A 21,893-nucleotide genomic window follows, 5' to 3' on the forward strand; every position below is an offset into this window, starting at 1 on the left:
ATTTAAAGACATATGTGTTATATGCATTAAATATCCTAAAGCCTTTCCTCTGAAATGGATTGCCCCCAAACCCCTTTTTTATTTTGAGTTAATTTGCTCTTATTTTAGGCTCAATGCAACGGCTTGGTAAACTGGTTTGTCAAGGAGAAAGGAGCAGCAGATCAGAAAAGACGGCACTAGGGCCAGTTCAGTACCAACATCAAGAAATGGCCACTGGGAGCAGGCGATGAGAAATTAAAGTGCAGCCAAGTTTGGGGGCCTCTACAGTCGGGGGAAACGTCCACAGATCATTAGGGGCACCTGTGAATGACACAGAAGTATAAAACAGATGTGCACAATGACAACCAGAGCCACGAAAAATGATTTAAGTACATTCAGTACATGCCTTTAAGGGATCGAGAAGGAACATAACACCTTTTAAAGATTTTTATTCCAAATAGTTCATATAAGATTATGATCCTTGGTTTTCTAGAATATTTGACATATAGAACATTTTCTCCTAAATGAAATGTAGGTAATCTAGGCACTGAGATAAATCAGGCTTCAATTCTACATTGGAATCCAAGTGTCAACCTATTTTTATCCTATATATAATCCTATATATCCCATATATAAGATTATAAATCTTCATATATTTCAGAACATTTTACATCCACTCAATAAAATCATACAATTGGTAGTTACTAAATCCTACACATGGGTCCTTCTTTCATCTTTTACAACTATCTCTTCCACTTCCTTTATTTATATTCCTGTCATCCAGCTACTTTGCTGGTGTAGGGCCCTTATTGGACTTTATTCTTGAACAGTGTTATTGTCCTCCAACTGGTCTCCAAACCTTTGACATTTTCTACCTTCACTTTTTGGAACTTTTAAAAGATTCCCAGGTGATTCCAATGAAGAGATAAGTTTGTGAACCACTATCCTAAATACTTAGCACACCTTTCATTTGACTCTTAATTACACCCTACAGTAGAACTAACTCCTTTAATGGCAGGCATTAGATGTCTCTGATTTCTGAGCTGAGCTGCTCTTACAGAACAGTTGCCTTTTAATAAATATTCACTGTTGTGAAAGGTGCGGACTCCTCCATTTTCACCTTCTCCTTCTATTTATTTACCAACTACTCGCAAATTCTTAGGTGCCATTTCTTCCAGAAGACCTGTATCTTGCTTTGGATCTCCAGCAGAGAGGTACTCATGTTTTCTCTGCTCTTCTTTTTAGAGATGCCATTTGATGCCTAAGCACAAAGACACAAAGATGGTGGGTGGGAGTGGCTCTCTTAGCTCTAACTTTTCCTTGTAGGGAAGCACCTCAGGGGATCTGTCACAGGTATAAATCTACCCTTCTTTGAAGGTCTGATTTGAAAGCAAATTGGGCTACATTCTGCACAAAAGGCATTTTAAACGTGCAGGTGTGACTGCCCAAAATAACAGCAATACTTTGAACATTTACAGAACGTTTCCTTGAATGATATCAAAACAATTCAGCTCATAAAGCCTCAGGAAGATGGTGGACAAAATATCCAACTAATATATAAATAGGGATTGACTGCATTAACTCTGCTGGTTTTTTGTTTCAAGTCCCGAAACAACGGGAAACGTAAGTAGCGAAAACTAATATTTTTTGCAAGCTGCCTTCAAATGGAGATATCTAATTTTGAGACTCTTCTAGAAAATCTAATCCTTTTTAAATGTTTGCTGAATTTTTGTTACCAATTCACAGACACTTATTTGTGTTCAGAACCTAACCATTTTTTTTTTTTGCCTTTAATTTGACCAAGTGTTAGCTTCTATTTGATGTTCTAAAGTAAGGAAACCTATTGAACAAATTAACAAAAATGGACTTCACCTGTGGTGAGGGAGCAATTCGTTATCTAATTGATTTTTTAAAAAATTGAAGTATAGTTGCTTTACGATGTTGTGTTAGTTTCAGGTGTACAGCAACAAAGAGTCATATAAATCTGTTTGATTCTTCTGGTTAATATTATTGAAATGTGTATCTTTGTACCATGTTTCTCCAAAAAGTCCGAGAAATCTAATCTTTTCCTGTTTTCCCCTTTCCTGGCTTCTTCTGCCCTTTTTCCTCACATTCATTGCTGTGAGCTCAAGACTTCCAAGATTCAGAATGGGAACTGGGGTGCATTCCCATTTTCCTGTATTTGAAATCTGTTGTAAAGTAAATATTTGTTATGAGTGAAATATGTCTGAGGACTGTTTATCATACTATGGTTTTATTTGGCTTTGTCCTAGCATATTAGTTTAAAAAAAAATTTCTTTTTGCCCCATTTCAATGGTTTCTTTGAAGTCTTGTTTTGACCAGCTGCTGAGCTTTCTGTGGCTGTCCATTTACATCACTTTAAAAAATGGTACATAAATGAAATTTGAACAAAATGAACAGTACTTTCACATTGTTTCAAAATCAAACATGTTCCTAAGGAATCTGATTTGTGGCAGATGGAGAACAAAACCTTCCAGGGGGAAGGCTGTTAAATGAGTCCTTAATTGCTTGCACGTGAAAATACAGTGACTAAGATTGTGTGCACAATTAGGAATTTAAACACGTAGAAAAGGAAACAGGCAGACATTTCTGCAGGCATAGCTGGTTTCTTATGAACACAGACAACGGAAGAAAAGTCAGTAAGGGAAAATGCTTTTAAGAGAAATTCAGTTGTTTTCTTTACTTCATTCTTCCTTGTGTCAAGCTTCCAGGTCTAAAGAGGATTCATTTGCCTCTGAAACTCACTGATGGAAGGGTCACAGTACACTCAAGAAAAGAGAACAGTTTAGTCAAGCATTAGCATTTCATTTTTAGTTTCTTTAATGTGCCAGGTACTAGGCTTGGTGCTCATACATCTCATTTAATCCTTACTGTGACCCTCTGAGGTAGGTTTGTTATTACCTACATTTTGTAGATTAGAAAGTTGAGGCTTACAGAATAACTTGCCCAAAGTCAAATCGCTAAGAGGTGGCATAGCTAGAATTCTCTGTATTGATTCAAGGAATCCAAAGCCCACCCTCTTACAATGCCTACTAGCTACACCCCTGGAAAAAGACAGATACCTTTGTAAGAAACTAACACTCAGGGTGGCTCCATTTCCGGTTTCAATTCTGTCATGCCTTTCTGGTGTTGGGTGACATGGTGTGGTGAGGTTGGAGGACAGGCCAGAGTTGGTCAGGTCTGGGGAAGGCTGGATGCTGGAAAAGGTATAGTGAGGATGGCATGACTGGTCCTGGGTGAGGGGTAATGGAGACGGCGGTCAGGGCTGAGATGCTAGAGACAGAGGCCAGGTCCTGCTGCAGGCTGGGTGGCTTCAGTCAGAGTGTGAGGTGGAGGGGTGTGGCGGGCAGGTGGCAGCATGTAGTCAGAGGTCAGCACCTCCATGGCTCTGGAGGCAGCAGCCATGGGGCAGTGAGGTGTGGCCTGACTGATTCTGTCCTGGCGCATGACACTCTGTCTATCCAGCTTCCCAAAGCCTGGGCTTGGGCTCTCCTCCTTGCAATGACTCTGACTTTCCAAGTGGGTAGGCTGTGCAGTGTTCCACAGTGACCTTCCATTGGCCTTCAGAGATTTCAGCCCATCTCATCCCACTGATGGACCTAAATGCCTTTTCTCGGGGACCTCAAATTCTCCTTCAGATTCTCTCTCCTTGGAAAACCTGCACTTTCCTGGAATGGAGATATATAGGCTGGTTCTAAGGGGCCTTTGATGAGTGCCAGTGTGTGGATACTCTTTTCTAAAGTTCAAACAATGAACCTTTGGATGAATTTAGAATGCCAGCTTCTTCATATGCTGGGGCCTACTTCAATGTTGTTCTCAGGAAGTGGAGAGGCTTAAAAAATAATCCTTCTCTCTCTATAATCCTGTATCCCTTAAAGTAAACCTAATTAGGTGGTGACTTATTAGACAACAGTCCATTTAGATGACTATTAAACAAAGATCAGAGGAAGGCAAATTATTCCTTACTTTGATTCCTACACTTGTGAGGAAACCAGAAGCCACAGACCATGGCATCCTGTCTAGATCTAAGCATAAGGGAGGCATCAATAAATGGGTGTGGATCAAATGATCAGGAAGTCACATGCCTTCAGAGGAACTGAGTTCCCAGGGATACCTTAACAAACAGGTACCATCCTGCATCCCTAAGAACCTTAATATCATAAAGGGTAGGTTACTGAGAAATATATTAGTAAAATAAATAGTGGATTGAGGCCAACCCTCTTATTCCACTATAATCAATAATTATTTCTGGCCCGCCAGCACTTATTTATTTCCCCTTTCTAACAGCACCCTAATTTCTTTCAGGAAATTACTTGGCATTTCCATTAGATAATCCTAACTATGAAAGAGCCCACAATGATCAAGTGCTCACTGTGTGCCCATGCATTGTGCTTACTTTTTCTTTAATATCATCTCAGATAATTTTCACGAACTCCCTAGGAGATAATTACTATTATTCTGCCCACTTCAAAAACGAGGAATTTGAGGTTTGGGGAGGTTAAATGAATCGTTTGAAGAGAAACATCTGGAAGTGGGAGAACTAGAAAACGAATCCTCGTAATCTGGCCCCATCACTTAGGCTCTCACCCCTACATCCTATTACGTGGTCTGGTGAAATAGCCTGATGCCCTGTTCTCCTTTAGCCAAGGCCCAAGACCCAAACTAGACCCACTGGACCCCTTCACTGGAATTTGGCTCTTAAACAGAGTAACAAAGAAACTAAGAGCAGTTGCAGGGATCTCACTTGATTGATCCTGCCATGAGATTTTCCCCTTACCCTTTGGCTTTCTACTACTCTGAAGATGTACTGATTCCTTCAACTCTGATCCTCTAGCCTCCCCACTGATTCTTAGGGAATTGGAAATTCTCCCAATATTCTTCCACTAAATCCCATTTTGCTTAAGTGAGCAGAGTTGGTTTTTAATCTTGCAACCAGAGGATCACTGCTGATACACTGTTATCGAAGGCGGGGTTATAAGCCAGCCTAGGAGAGAATTGTATGGAACGCTCAAAGAACAGGATGCGAAGCTCTATAGGTGCCCAATAATAACTGAATAGAGGCAGTGAGAAATAATAGTGCGACAAGTGCCAGGCTCATTTCCTCTGCTGCCCGTTCTGTGGAAATGATGAGGGGTGAAGCCTTCCCTGGCCAGTGGGCTGGGGCACACCAGCCCTCTCCTTTATCTATGGCACCTTCAGCAGTTCCCAGTGAATGGAATCTGGCTGTGAAGATCTGGAGAAACACAGACTCTATGAAGTGTGGCTGAAAAGTAAAAAGGACTAGAGATGAGACCATTTCCACCCCATAGAATTCAGAGGAAGTTATCTCTTTCAAAGTATCAACTGGGAAAACGTGTGTGTGTGTGTGTGTGTGTGTGTGTGTGTGTGTGTGTGTGTGTGTGTGTGTGTGTGTGTGTGTGTGTGTGTATGCTTATTCCATATATTGCCATCACTCTAATGATGTGACACTCTGTCTTGGAACTGCTTTCAGAGTCCACATTATACTTCTCTCAAATGCCTCAAAATTGTCTCATCCCTTGGAATGGCTACATTTTTAGAATTAGCCTCATCCAGGCTAATCTGATATCTTATTTGGTGACTAAGGTTGGTAATCATATTGGAAATAATATTTTTGGTCAAAAGTGAAGTATGACGGTGAACCAATAAGATGGCTTTTTCTTGTATGGCCTGTAAACTGTCTCTAAAGCCATTCCCCCAATGCTTTTATCAATGGCAGCAGGGCCAAAAAAGTGTACGGTGTACAAAGATGACAACTTTGAGGATCAGCATGAATGACACAACCAGACACTGTGACAAAATGTTTACACGGATTGTCCTGTGTGTTCCTCAAGATCAGGAAAGTATTATCACAATTATTATTGTTGTTGTTGTTATTATTCAACACTTTTAACAGAAAAGACTCAAGCGTTTGAGGAACTTTTCTAAGGTCACAACGTGGGTCAGCAGGTGAGCCACCAATGAAACCCAGACCTCCCAACTTCTGAGCCCTGCTCTTAGTCCTCTATGTACGTTCTGACTTGTACATCAAACAAGCAAACAAAACATACAATATTTTGAATTTTTTTACAAAATTACAACCTGCTGGAAGAGAAAACCTAGATCTCTTTCCACATAAACAATTTAAAAGAGCACAGTCAGTGACAGAAGAAGTATCTTAGAGACCGTCTGTCACATCTTCCTCAACTGAGGTCTCAGTTCCCCGACCCATCGTCTGCTATTTTCCTCCTTGGTGATTCAGAAAACCTTTCTTTTACTACGCTCACTCCTCTACATGCTTGTGTTGCTAAGTTTTCCCTAAGTTCCTCAAGTGGTTTCCCAGACTTTTTCCAGTCTCTAAGCTAAATGACACTGTAGACAGCCTCCTGGCTTTCTCGGAAAACGATCTCAGCCTGATCAATTTCCTCCTTCCTCCCTTTCTTCCTACTTTCCTTATTTTATCAACTCATTTATCTACTCATTTACAAACCCTCTGTTTTCTATTTACTTAATGCTTTCCATCATTCAACAGAACACATTTTATCTTTCTAAATTCCACAAACCTCTAGGATAATGGTCGTAAAGCTCGGGGGAGGTATCTTATACCTCATGGGTCCTGAGAGCCCAAGCACAGTCTTTCACATCCAAGTGACTGAATGAGTGAAGGAGCAAACCCATTAATGAAGTTCTCCACATGGACAATTCAGTGTGCAATATGCAAACACCAGAAACATGCCCGAAAAAAAAAAAAAGACGTGAACATCCATTTGTTTTGCTAGGCAGGTAGAAGAAAACAGTCCAGTGAATTAGAAATGCTTTCAGAGTGCCAACAGGGCCGAAAAAGAACCACAAAAGAGAAGATAGCGCACTAAAAAGCACTGGATATGTAGACATCAGAAATATCTAGAGGAAGTGCATTTGGGGCACAGAGAGCTGGGGAATGTCATGGCTAGAACTGGTACCCAAGCAAATGATCATGGAGATGAAGAGCCTACGGTGAGTCTACGCACAAAGAGAAGATGAATATCACCCCATGATAGAAACTGTTATCTCAGGGGTTAACAGTGACTGGTCCTAGAAGCAAGGTGAGCGCAGAGGCTCAAGCACTGCCCTATGTCGAACCTTCTTACATCCTCACTGCTCACACACACTGTGGGGTCCTTTCCTTGTTGATGCTGCTGCCCTGGGCGCTGTCACACAGGCACTTCAGAGGAGTCAGGAAGAGAACTGTGAGAATTGAAGGCTTGAGGAATTCTACCCCACAAGCAAAAGTTCTTTCCTTAGCTTATAAAACTGATTCCTTTGGGTTTTCCAAAGGGTTGCTCTGTATCCACAGATCTAATCCATCGTCCATCATACCCTCCATTCATACATGTTCCGTAATAGACAACGTAGGTTCATTTTCTGCTGTCTCTTCTTAGAAAGAAAGAAAGAAAGAAGGAAAGAAAGAAAGAAAGAAAGAAAGAAAGAAAGAAAGAAAGAAAGAAAGAAAGAAAGAAAGAAAGAAAGAAAGAAAGAAAGAAAGAAAACTTTGGGGAGAAGATGACAGCAGGTTGTGTGTGTTTCTGTGCATGGATCAATACATTTTAAGGGAGGGAAGCCTCTAGGTTCTGCCTTTGAGTCATACTTAATCTACACTTTGTCATTTGAAGCTATATATTGAATTATCATAAGATTTAAAAGAGATTATGCATGTAGAGTCTTTGATATCAAATGTCAGAAAATGTTAATTTTTATTAATATTAGTATTAATAATAGATCCAATTTTTAAAAAAGCATTTTCTGAGATAGTGAAAGAAAGAATGCTGTGAGTGAAATCCTCATTTATTCATAGAGTTAAATAACTCAGTGTAACACTCAACTAGGAAAATTTGGGAAATTAGACCCAAAGGAATTTTCATTGTTTTGCCCTACCACAGTCTTGTATTTGAGTGTGCCCAGGGGAATACTTTTTAAGGCATACATGGGTGGGAAGCCCTTTGTGGATAAAGGGAGTGACTTAAGAATGCAGCTTTTGTTGTTTCTTTCTCTCTTTCTTTCTTTCTTTCTTTTTTTTTAAAGGAAACTTGGTACAGTGTGTGAGAAGACAAAAAGAATACAGTTACTAAACATAACATTTCCCAAACTCACTCCCACCCTCATACGCAAAGATGGACATGATACTTCATTTTCTTCTAGGAGAGGGGCAAGCTGGCCTAATTAAAATTTGTATACATTTGGAGAGATAAGAGGGATGATGGGCCAGCTGATGATGACCATGATGATGAGGACGGCACAGATAATAACGTCACCTTGTATTTCCTTTGCTAATCGCAAAGCACCTCACACATATTATCTTGTTTATCCTAGGCTGCGTTGTTTGTTGGATGGGGGTGTGGGTGTCACTATATACATTTTCCAGAAAGACAATGATTTTCCAACAACTTTCCAGCAACGCAGTGTCAACACTGTCCAGAGCAGCACTCTTGCCTACTTCACCCAGTATCCGATTATTCTCCCAAATTTGGCTGATTCGTTAATTTGGAGCACTTGTTGAGAACACAGATCCTGAGACTTATCCCAAAGATTTCGTTCTGCACTGTCTTGGAATCTGTTTTTTCGTGTTTATTTTCAAGGATCCCTTGGGGGTTCCTTAGATCAGGCAGGTTTGGGAAATGTTGCATTTTTCTAACTCGAGGTGGTGAGGAAGGGATACAGGCTAAAGGGGACTTTGGTGACTTTAATGCCTCTATTTTCATGGTAGCTTTTCTGATCGACTGGAGGATAATAGAGCTGTCTTGTCATAAGCTCAATAACCACCATGAGTGCTGCCCTATCCAAGGCATATTATTACCTGAAAATACAGTGAATGCTCACTGGGGCACAATAATACTGAAAGTTCATTTGGCAGTGTCTCATTAGGACCTTTTCTAGTGAGGAGAGGCAAACAGAAATCTTGATCTGAGAGATACTTACAAGTTTGTCACCAGATTCTATGTAAAATGGGCCTTTGCTAGTTACCAGTCAACATCCAAAAATGTCTTAAATTAAATACAATATACATAATTAAAATACATGAAATGTGTGGCTATTGCTTACTTAGAACTTTAACATATATTCTTTAAATTAGGTGCATTTTTCTACATTATAAAATTTTTCTCATGAATAAGTTATTTAAATTTTTTTATTATGGATATTTTGATACTTAAATAGAACTCACATATTATTTAGCACTTGGGTTGTTTTCAGTCTCTTGTACAAATGCACAATGCTGTGATGAACACCTGTGTGTATTACTTCATTTTTCTCTTCTTTTCCCTCACTTCTCAATCTAATCACCCACCAAGCTTTCTCAACTCTCTGAAAAGACTTGTGAATCCATTTCCTCATCTCCACCCCCAACACCACCACCCCAGTCCAGATTCACATGATCTTCAGTGGGTACTTGGCCTGTAACGGCCTTTGGATCAGTATGAGGCTGCCGCTAGTCTCTCTTCCTTTCAATCTGTTTCCTATGCAGCATCCAACATTGTCATTCTAACATATGTACTTATTCCTCTGCTTAGAAATGACTGATGATTTTCCATTGCCCGTAAAATATAGTCCACTGTTATTTACACTGACTTCTAATGCTCTTCATGCTACTGCCTTAATCTACGCTTGGAGATCATGTTCTGTTGCTCCCATACATTTTGAACTCTTTTTGTACTTTACTGTCTCCAGTCCCCTGAGCTGAACCGGCACTCACTGTTGTTGGTCCCTTGGCATGAGGTGTTCTCCTTCTAACCATATGGAGAACTCCACCTTCTTCTAAGTTCAGCAGGGAGCTTCCCCTAGGTAGAATCACTTGCCCTCTCCTTCAAATACATATATGTATTTGAATTTGCTTCAGTCGCGGCACTTGTTCATTATTCCTGATTCCGTTCGGTGTCCCCATGTGACTTCCTTGAACTCATCTTTTTATTTCCAACACCTACCTTATTGCATGCCACATATAAGGGACACAGAAAATATTTGTTGACCAAATGTATAATAATGATAATAGTAATAATAATAATAAAATTGAAGCAATAATGATAGTTAACATTTGTTGAGTACATTCTGGGTACCAAGCACTATGCTAATCACTGACTTAGAATTTACTGATTAGAAAATGAAAGCTTAGAGAATTTAAGTAAATTGACCAAGATTACATAGCTACTAAGAGGAAAGTTGGGTTTTCAATCTATATGGTTTCACTCATAACCTTTTTGCTGTTCTGACTCAATGAATATGCAGTTTTGTTTAAGTGTTTCAATTAAAGTTATAAAAAATACCCAGAGCAGATATTCAGGCAATACAGTTACAATTTGATTATATTTTCCCATGATTGTGACATTCACTTGTTTTCTTACTGTTTAGAAAACCAAATATAACTTGAATCAATTCCTGGTCAAAAAGTGATTGTCAGACCTGGTCTTTTTACAAATTAATAGAGATAACTCTACTTATTTAGTGAAAGCATAAGAAGGCAAAACAAGTTAGCCTATAAGGAAGAAAACAGGCTTTGACCCTCTAAAAGATCATAAATTTAAGTAACAAGTAGTCATACTCCATGCACTTGAGCAAATCTTTTAGTTCAATGTTTTTCCCGGAGAGGTCTTTTTAATGTGGGGATTTTTGTAAAAGTAAACTCCTCTGGCTCAAAAAATTCAGAATACTCCACATTCATCAGATGTATTAAATATAAAAGTAAAACAAGCAAAAAAACTCCCCACAAAAGCCAATGTCTAACACTCACATACACAATTTTTATTTTTTTATTAAAGCTATTAAGCATAATGTGTACTCAGCATTCTTCAATCACATTCCTAAAAGAGCTTACTGCGCACTCATTCTCTGCAATCGTTAAAGCGTTGCCACAATCTTTGCTCTTGTTAAAAGAAAGGAGAAAAAGAGCTGCATGATGAAGCTAGTGCCTGCTAGTGGCTGATGAAGAGGGTGAGACTTCCAGGGCAATGGCTGGGTCTTCGTCCTCCTCCCACACTCGCTGCCCTAACATAAATTTTTGGTTCGATGTCCCCTCAGCCCTTTCGCGTATTGCTCTCACTGAGGTCTCTTTTGCCTTCTTTAGCGGCTCGTGCTTCCAACTACTATATATATATGTACGTTATGTACACTAGTTGTTTTTATTACACACACACACACACACACACACACACACACACACACACACGCGCATGCGCACGCGCAGATTTAAAAGGCAAACCTACATAAGTCACTAGAATTGCTATTGTCACATGAAGTAGTTGTTTAGTTTCCTTTCTTTAGTGGCACAAAGTGTTAAATGATTAGTCCCGGTAATAACAAAATAACTGTTCCAGTTAAAAATCTGCTTTTTTTTTCTTCAATGGATTTTATAAACTGCTTTGTGCTTTAGAAGAACAATAAACAAACAAGAGTAAGTGTCTTATTGTATTCTGACTAACTAGTATATTTGGATAGTTTACTTTTTAAATCCTCTGCTTACCAACTGATTAAATTCTATTGAAAATGCACTCTTTTTTTCTTTTTTTTTTTTTTTAAGGAGTTAGGAATATTCAGGGCAAAAATATGAGTGGAGATACACCAAAATTTTTCTTGGACTAAAACTACTTTTGCGTTATTTTACGCTTGTCCCTGCACTCCCTCTACAGGTAAAGAGGAGGCAATTGTACTAGTTTTATTGCATGGATAGAAGTTGTATTTTCTCCTTAGTCTGCCAATCTTTACTTACCTGAGGGCCTCTAAGATATAGGCTGTGGATATAATAAAAATAGCTCTAAATACAAAGACCTGTCCAGTGAGAAATCGGGACAGGATATTTTCAAATTTTGGGGTCCATATACAAAGAAAATCCAATGTTATATCTATTACCCAGAAATCAATATCCTGTAAGATTTCTTTTACTTTCTCCAAAACATATACTTCCATGGTGGGTCTGAAGGCTACCCTAATTTGATGGATAATTTTATAGGGTTATGTATAAGAAGGATCCTAGACTTGGCAAAAAGGAGTCCTGCATTTATTCCTGGCTCTGCCTCTAAGTAGCATTTTCTCTCACTAGGTCTCAGTTTTCTCATCTTTAAAATAGAGAAGTTTAAATAAATTTTCTCTCAGTTACATTCTCACATGAAAATCCTCAGTTTAAATATGATTAAATAAAGGGACAGAAAATATGTAAATAACAAACATTGTAAAGTGGTATCGTGGAGACGTGACAAGGTCTCATGAGATGGCCACAGAACTCTTTTCTTGAGTGAATATCATTTGAAAATGAAATGCTCAAGAGAACCAATTGTGCCCCCAAAGACATGGCTCTGCACCCAAACCAGGGCTCAGTGTCACAACGCAGGTATGGCTTGGGCAGCTCTGACTCTTTGCTGCCCTCTCATGTTTCAACACACTCTTTAGTTCTGCTCCTCACCGTCCGCTAAGGACCTATGCACGTGAGCCTTGCACTAAGTACAGAGATTCCTAAAAATGCCCCATCATTACTGTCTGCAAACAAAATCATAAATGAAGTGCACGAGTAAAGCTGACACAACATCAGGGCCCTCCTCTACGCTACCCGTTTTTAAAATAGCTTTAGGAACAACAACAAAATGTCAGGCATGGAGGAGGGTTGTAGGAAGAAACACTTGGTGAGTTACTCATGACAGGCTTCTGTTCCTCATCTAACTTACCTCCTTGAATTCCTGCAACAGCACTGAGAGGAGCTCCTATCTCCATTTTTCAATCGAGGGAATAAAGCGAATGAGAGATACAGGGTTTGCACCCAGGCCCCAAATGCCACACGCCAGTCTTTTTGTTATATCACACTAAAGAACAGAGAGCCATTTAGCAGGAAGGCTCTTTTCTAAATGCACATTTGGAAACTTTATTTTTTTTTTAAATTGTTAAATCGTTGTAGAGCTATGAATTTACCTATTATGTATAGATATAAAATCTGGCGACTCACTAACATGCTTTAGCCCTAATGATATAAAATCAAACTTTCCCGGCTTTAACACATGTCAAATGGAATAATCTCTAAGGGGGAAAAGAGCAGTCTAAGTTCTATGGGAGGAAGTTTTAGAAGGTGTAGTGTGACAGACAGAGAGAGTGAAAGTTCTCAACTCTTCTTTTATAAAACTCAAGAAGTTGACTTATGGAGAGTTAATTTTCTGTCTTCAAAGTTCTGTGACTCAAAAATAAGTTCTTCAACTTTGAAAATAATCCTGAACAATAGTTTATCATCCACACCACAAAGGCACCAATGCCTGTGGCTGTGATGAGAGGCCGGGATACAGTGCTGGGAGCAGAGGCCCCACTTACAACAGGCACAAAGGAAGTGTGTGCATTTTGACCATTTTGGGGGGGTATCCATAACTTTTACTCCTATGACCTTGCCAGTTTGTCTTGCACTCTTCCCTTTCCTTTTCTCATCTCTCTGGCCTGTTCTTTCCATCACCCCTAGTTACATACAGCATGAATCCTAAAAACAAAAACCAATAAAAACAACAACAAAGCGAAATAAACTGATGCATTGAGTGCTTACTCTATGCTAAGAGCATTGTACAAATGAACTCATTTATTTAGCAATAACTGTATGAAGTATGATCGCTGTTTTGTAAATGGGAAAACAGGCAGGGATAGGCTATGTAACCTGCCCAGAGCCACACAGCTATCATGATAGAACATGGCTTGAATTCTGGACACGCAGAGCAGCTTCCCGCCCCCTGCCCCCCAATTCCAGGAGCGCCCTGTCAGTGCTGTTCTAGGGAGCTGCCCTCCAGAGGCCCCTGGTGCTGTCCACCACAGCGGCCTTCTGGACCAAACATGAACTTACCTGCATACTACACTGTTCCTCTAGAACCTAAGAAAAATTTCTAAGAAGGCCAAGTTCTTCTTCAAGCGTGCCCCACTGACTCTTTTTAACGCTCTTCTCCACTGCACTCACTTGCCAGGGAGCAAACTTGGAGTGAAGTCCTGAGCAGTCAGCTGCCGAGGGCAGGAATTCACAAGCACCACCTTTTCTGTATGTCTGAAGTCTCCCATCGAAGTCTCAACCACTACTGTTTTCATGATTTATGGTTTTAAGGGCATACTTTTTCAGAATGAGCTCAGAGAGAGGAATGTCCCTTGCTGTTGCCCTCATTCCCTCACCCCCTCATCTGACTTTTTCACCTTGGTTTGCTATTCTTGGGCAAGGAAAAAGGCTTCCATTCACAAGTCATTTAATTTCCTGTTGTGCTTTGGGATGAACACAGCCGCACAAAGCCCTTAATGACAGTTAATTAGTTTCCCTTCCTAAATAAGATATTTCTAGAGCCCCACTGTCCCCAGGCCTCAGGTCAAGATCATGTGGGTACAAATGAGGCCATATTAGCCCAGATTTCTGTGGCTCACAGTCCCCTCTGGTATTGTTTCCGGGCCTCAGCACTACGTGAAATTTCTGGGAGCTTCGACGGGGCCTCTCATATGTGTTCAAGGCCAAGTCTGTGCCCTCTGAGTGCAGCTACTCCTTCTCTAATCAGTGCCAGATGTTGGCCAGGGTGGCCGGACAGCTGCCCTGACCACGGAGCACCCACCCCCTCCTGGTGGACACAGCAGCCTCCATTGGTACCTGCAGCTGCTCTTCTGGTAGGATGCTCTGTGGGGCTGGCTCATATGTGACCTCAAGCTACAAGCTTTCAGGGGCCAAAATAGCACTGAGTTCTGCACAAACTGATGTCAGAGGAGTCTTACTTATTGCAAAGATAAAGGGGGTGATGGTCTCCCTCTTTATATGGGTCAGGTCTAGTGCTGGGAGCAGGGCTGGGGACCAGGTTCCATGTGGTCTCTCTCATTAGAGGCCCCAGGTAGATTTGGGCTCTTTCATATTAAATCGGGGTTTCTGAAGAAGAAATCTGTTACTCAAAGAACTTACTTTAATCTGTAGGAATTTCAATTATTGTCCATCTCTTTACCAATGCCAAGAAGAAAATAGGTAAACCAGACATAAGACTATGAAATGCCAGTTGAAAATCATCACCAATAAGATCTTGAAAGATACACGTGGAAAAGAGAACCAATAATGTAATAGTCAGTGGAACACAAGTCCCATTTGAAAGGCATTCAGGAAAGACCAACATTAACTGCTGTCCCAGAATCACTTTGATGTGGTGACCACAAAGGAGCCCAGTTGAAAGGTCCTGACTGGACATGATGAAGTTAACTTTCAAGCAAAGTAGAGTCACTGATAATGTAATAATGAGCTCCTCTGCATATTACGAGCTGGAGTCCCAGGAAGACACTTGAATCAAGTGAAGTATTGGTCTAGTTTGGAGAATATGTTAATTGTCTTCTGGTAATAATTTTAGAAAACATGGGTTTTCTTCTCCAGGCAATTATCTTAATGAATCAATTGGGGTTTCAAGAAATGATCAAATGAGTTCAATTTGGTTTCAGGTTTAGCAAAATGAGATCATCTGTTCTGTTTTTGGCTCAGCTGAGGTCAAGCCCCATGTCTAAAATAGACTAATAGGAATCGGAGTAATTTTATTCTTCTGACCTCTACGCCCCTCATCCTTCCATCCACTTCTCTTCCCCAAACATCTGTTCTTTTGATCTCATTGAACTTTTCTGTATTGTAAAATACGGAATTTAATCTCAGACTGAATTTAATCTCAACTCTCTGGGTCCAAATCAGGAGTACTGGAATGGTGTTCCTTCCTACACACAACTGGGAAATTCATTAACCAAGAAGGTATCTTTTATTTATGCTTTGACTTTCATTCAACCAAGCTACCATATGTTAACATCATGCTGATAACACAAGCTCGGAAACATGGTCAGCATTTCGAAGGTAATGCTATCTCTCAAAATACAAACGCCCAGAGCAACACTCAACAGAGTAAGAGCAAACATTTAACTTGTTTTAAAAAAATGGCACACCAGTTAAGTTTTTCTAATAGGTTAAATGGACAGCTTGTGAGATCAGTGAGAGAAATGATAATATAGAGAAGAAAGGATTCATTTCTTAAAGATTTTAGAATTACAGAAAAAACTGGTGCTAATAAGGTTGAATCTTGGAAAATATGCCTTTTTCCTAGATGTGAGAAGAATAATCTCCCAGGTCCTTCTTACCTGTTAGGGTGGCTTTGTTGATGGATGGTTGGTTGCACATGGGTGATCTTCTGACAAAGAGAGAAAAATACAGAGCTGTAAATATATGATACTTTGTTGGTCTGAGGACTCTCTGAGTCATTTCAGATATGCCATTTAAATTTAAGGATTATTTTTAAGTTAGGACATGCAAATGAAGATTTCTTTCAGACTAGCCAGTCAAGTTCCTAGGTACCCTTTGATCACGTGTCAAAAAAAAAAGCTAAATCACATGGTGATAGACTTTGGGGTAAATAAAGCTGAAGTAAATGTCACAGAGACAAGAGAGAAGAGGAAGTCCTTATTGATTGACCGTATTCAATTAAGCCCGGGCTTACAGAGCAAACACAGACTTTCTGAACTTGAAAAAGCAGTCAGTCTACAATTGGTTTCTCTAATACAGTGTTAAGAAACTTTTATTTTTGGCATAAATTCTCACGATTGCCTATACATTATCAGAAGTGAATGACTCCTTGTAAACTATATTGCACTTAGAGAAGCTATTGTACTTCAACTTTTTCCTTTCTATTTTCTTATATTAAGAAACATCTCTGATCCATTTGTTAGAGAGGTATATTAACGATGGGTCCAAATAGATGCTACAGAGACTTTAGAAACACTATAAACTAGAGGTGCTTAAACCAATTCTATTTTGTATTCTCTAATTTTTCAGATGTTGGCGAAGTTTCACACGATGATTATAAACCCCTTGGGGTAAAAAAAAAACAACAAAAAAACACCCCATGCTATTTGATTAACTTGTATTCCCTGCAGAGCCCAGCACAATGTATCCACTGCTTAATCAATTATGTTGAAGAAAATATCATTTATGGAAACTCTATTAAAGTTTTTTGAAATTTTTTATAACGTTCTTACTTACAATTGAAAGCTCTTAAAATTAGTGATCTTTAAGAAAATTTTAGAAAATAGATACATTCAAGGGTGTCTGAAAAATGTTTGTTTTCATTTCTGGGGGTTGTTTGTTTTGGTACTTCTAGGAGTGGCTAACACTTTAATAAGGACCTATTGTGTGTCCGGTGCTGTGCTCAATGAGCACGTTGGATGAATTATCTCATTTAATCCCTCATAACAAACCTTAAGGCAGGCAGACTCATGGTTCCCATTTTACCAATGAGGAAAACACAAGCTTTGGAAATGTAAATCACTTCTTCAACGTTAGAAAGCTGAGATTTGAACTAAAGCAATGTGATTCTAGGGCCTGCACTCTGCTATGTTGCCTTATTTTTAGGCTGCTTTCGTGGAACCTCTGCAGATGGCAGGTTCCTGCAGAGCCCTGGTCCAATCTGCCTTCCTGAGATGATGAACCTCTTAGCAGGGCTGGAAGATACATGGGGAAAGCAGTCTGGTACTTTTTAAATTCCCACTGCCTTGGTTCCAGTCAGCATCTGGCTCTGCCTTATTGCTCTTAAATTTACTAATATCAGTTTGGGATTGAAAATTTGCATTTGATTGAAAATGCACCAAGATTTACTTCTGAGTTATTTCAGTTTTTATTATGAAATAAAACGAGGGAATTTGAAACTTAACTCATGCTTTATAAAAAAGAAAGGTTAATGTTTAAAACTGCTACTCTGAAATAGTTTTGGTCTATATACTAATAGATATCTACTTGCTGAGAGTTTATCATTCAAATCATTTATATAATGATTACTCCTTTCTAGTCCTTGCTCTGTGAAAATTTAGAAAGCATTTATTTTGTCTAGGAAAGGCATCAAAGAAATATTTTTAAACTTTTCTATAGTTTTGAAAACCACATCATGGACTTGTTTCTTATTATCTTCTTTTGATTTCAATCCTATAACGGGCACTTGGGAACTTGATATTTCAACAAGTAATGACAAGCAGAAAATATCAATCATTTGATCCATGGCTACAGTGATAAATCAGTTATTGAAGAATGAGCCAGAACTCACTTCTGGAATGGAAAATCTCAAGGGCAAGGAAGAGCAAGGGGACAGGAACCAGCAGTGAGTTAGCAAAAGTCAGCCACATGCAAGTGAGCACCTTCAGGGCTCAGGGCTTCAGATGCATCCTTCTAGGCTCCTTTCTTTTCTTTTTTTTTTTTCTCTAACATGTGAAAATAAAATATTTATTTTCATACTTATTATATAATATGGCCTTTTGTGACTGGTTTCTTTCATGTAGTGTAATGTTACAGTTCATCTGTGTTGTAGCATGTATCAGTACTCTATTCAAACAATATTTTGTTTATCCATTTGTCAGCTAATGGACATTTGTGTTGTTTCCACCTTTTAGCTATTGTGAATAGTCCTGCTAAGAATGTTTATGTACAAGTTTTTGTTGAACACCTTTTCACTTCTTTTGGGTGTATACCCAGGAATGAAATTATGGTAATTTCATGTTAATTTACTAAGGAACTGCCAGACCTACCAGAGAATGGACTTGAGGACACAGGGAGGAGGAAGGGTAAGCTGTGACAAAGTGAGAGAGTGGCATGGACATATACATACTACCAAATGTAAAATAGATAGCTAGAGGGAAGCAGCCGCATAGCACAGGGAGATCAGCTCAGTGCTTTGTGCCCACCTAGAGGGGTGGGATAGGGAGGGTGGGAGGGAGGGAGACGCAAGAGGGAAGAGATATGGGAACGTATGTGTATGTATAACTGATTCACTTTGTTATAAAGTAGAAACTAACACACCATGGTAGGTTCCTTTCTTGTAGTAAATAGTAAAGGTGGATCATGCAAGCTAGCATACGCCTTCCACAAAATCCAGCGGTAAGCTGGGGAGTGTTCTAGTGGCACTGTGAGTACCCTGCGGGGGAATTCTGGCTCCCTGGGGTCATCACGTGATGCACCATTTTGCTATCCATATCCATTTTGCTATCACTGAAAAGAACAGAGTTTATCTGTGTGTAGATTGAGTCCTACTATTCTGATACCTGAAAAGGCTGATTGGGTTTGAATCAGTAAAGGAGGTACAAATCTGTACTGACCAAAAGAGAGACCACAAACACCTGTACTTAGGGTCTGCCAGATAATACTGTTTGGTTAGACTTCACCCAGGGCATTATAAAACAGGTCAAGTTCAGGCATAAAGTATGATTTTCTACCCTCCTCTAGATGCTCTTTTCCATTTTAATCTGTTTTGTCCCTGTAGGTCAGCTGAAAACCTCTGTCTCATATAGAATGGGCCTCAGATCATCTCTTTGGGGACAGAAAGGCCAGCCTGATGCCTTCACACCTGCTGAACAACTATGTGTCAGCCACAGGTAGAGATGCTGCTACACAAGTGACCAAGTCTGAAGGAAGCATAAAAGGAATTCATTATAAAAGTTTTGTTCACCTTTCAAAGACAAAAATCTCAATTTCATGGACAAAAGTTGAGGCTAAAAAAGTTTGTAAGGGACACCAGTAATTTCATTTCTCTTGCAGGGTTGAGACTTTCCAAAGAGGAGGTGACTATACCTAGGAGCTACCAAATGCCGAAAGCCCCAAAGGGGCGACTGAACATGGAAGATGTGTTTGGTTATGAACAAACCGCTTGAAGCCCACGCTCAAGCCCACGCCCACGCATCCTGGCGTCACCCCTCTAGCCAGTTTGCTGCACGTGCAGAGTGATGACGCTGTGCTGGGTATTACACTAGGCACCGGGAATTCAAATGTGGACTGGATACGACCTCTGCTCTCTGGGAACTGACATTCTTAAGACAAGCAAATAGGTAACTGGACACTGAGAGAAACATGCTAAAGCAGGGGTTAAGGACAGGATGCAATCAGATGGCAATGGAAAAGCATACCACCCAGGTTGGGGCCTGTGGGTGTGCATGCATGTTGGGTGTTAGTCAGAGACAGTGCCCCAAATGAAATTATATTTAAGCTGTAACCTAAAGAATGAATTACAATTAGCCCAGTGGATGAGGAGGGGAAGAAGAAGGTGAGAAATGCTCAGGCTAAGGGAACGGGACTGCAAAATTTCATTACCTGCAACACACAACAGTCAACTGACACCTCTGGGTTCCATTCCAATTATTTGCATTGTGGCATTTATATTGATTTTTTTTTTAAAAAAAAAACCTTGTTCTATCACAAGAAGTATGTGCATAATGGCCAGAGCTTTTTTTAATCATGGAAAATGTGAATTTGGGAGGTAGACTCTATTATTATGGGATGGAAAGTTTAGATTTTTTTCATGTGTTCTTTAAGAAGTAGTAATTACAACAAAATTTTATATGCTTAGATAAGTTCAAATAAATTTCTATTCACTGTCCTCTTAATATTGATTTAAAGAAATGGTTTTGGGCTTCCCTGGTGGTGCAGTGGTTGAGAGTCTGCCTGCCGATGCAGGGGACACGGGTTCGTGCCCCGGTCCAGGAAGATCCCACATGCCGCGGAGCGACTGGGCCTGTGGGCCAAGGCCGCTGAGCCTGCACGTCCAGAGCCTGTGCTCCTCAACGGGAGAGGCCACAGCAGTGAGAGGCTCACGTACCGCAAAAAAAAAAAAAAAAAAAAAAGAAATGGTTTTATTTCTGGAAAATTCTTCAGAGTTGATATTTTAAAGATAATATTGTATTATTCATAATAGATTGTCAAAATTATGGCATTTGAATAATCAGTTTTCCATTTAATCTTAGAAAATTAATTTTCTTTTTTTCATTTTCCATCTTTATTAGGACCCCCACATTATAGTTATTTTCCATCTGAGCTTTCTCCCTCAAATGCTTCCCCTGTTATCCCATAAATCCCCATCTTGTTAACTCTTCCATGCTGCTGCCGATCTGAGTCAGTAACAGCAAGAGAATTAGAGATCTTCCCTATGATATGACACTTCTCCAAGGAATGGTTGTCTTAGAAGTAAGAGGATAACTTTGGGTTGACTTCAAAGCTTGATGACGTTAGTTGCCCACGGTAAATTTATGAATTAAGCCAAACCTATAAAGTTACCCTGAGTGTAAATAACTGGGCAGAGGACTGATCCTGCCAGGTGATTTCTGACAGATGGAATCACCATATTTATTTGCCATCCTGATTCACTTCTGTTATGAGAACCATCACTACAAAGTATTTACAGAAAGTTAACAGGACTTCATATGACTTAGTGTAAATGGTTAGACAGCATGGCAATGATTCAGAGAAATCTAATACGCTGCCTTGAGTTCAATCACATGGAAAAAACACTATAAAAAGTTCAGCCAGAAGGAGGGGGGAAAAATGAATAACTTACTTGCTAGGTGCTCGGTCTTGCAAATTAGTCAATGCAGCAAAGTTGTTCCGTACAGTTCGCAGGCTGGCCAAGACCTACAACAAAAATGATTCTTTAAACTTCTTGAAATAAGGCCCTCTTTAATGCACTATGAAGTGGTTTGGTGATTTTTAAAAATGGTTTGTTAAGTGAAAATTTGATATTGCTTGCAACTTAGTTTCATATAGTACTGAAGAATCTCCCAGCACCTGGTAAAGTTTACGTGGATCCACTTGAAAGCCAGAGAGGCCAGACTTAAGGATTTTCCAGATATTTCTCCTCATCGTCTATGAATATGGTGACAATAGCAGCAGTTTCCACAGTATTCCTGGATTCCCCAGCCACTAAAACAGTATCCCAGGGAATATGGATAGCGTGCTGTTGCATTTTATGCATATTTCAAATAGCATAATATAAAATATTAATAAAGTCTCACTACAGGGGCAAAATGTCAAACCAAATGACCCCCAAGTTCTCTTCAAACGTTCACCAATGATGCCATAATCTTGAAATTGGCAAACAAAGTAAATTTTAAATTGTTTTTTC

General features: G+C 39.7%; 1 protein-coding gene across 1 annotated transcript in view; it reads right to left on the reverse strand.

Moving 5' to 3' along the window:
- LOC132516835 (cAMP-specific 3',5'-cyclic phosphodiesterase 4D) overlaps window positions 1-21,893 on the reverse strand; it is a 287,805-nt gene that overhangs the window by 175,394 nt on the left and 90,518 nt on the right. The window contains exons 4-5 of the mRNA XM_060142977.1: window positions 21,330-21,403; window positions 16,105-16,154 (exon numbers count right to left, since the gene is read on the reverse strand). Of these exons, the coding sequence (XP_059998960.1) occupies window positions 16,105-16,154; window positions 21,330-21,403 (124 nt within the window). The remainder of the gene's footprint in view (window positions 1-16,104; window positions 16,155-21,329; window positions 21,404-21,893) is intronic.

This window comes from Lagenorhynchus albirostris, chromosome 3, assembly GCF_949774975.1.
Source record: "Lagenorhynchus albirostris chromosome 3, mLagAlb1.1, whole genome shotgun sequence".
Lineage (NCBI taxonomy): Eukaryota > Metazoa > Chordata > Mammalia > Artiodactyla > Delphinidae > Lagenorhynchus > Lagenorhynchus albirostris.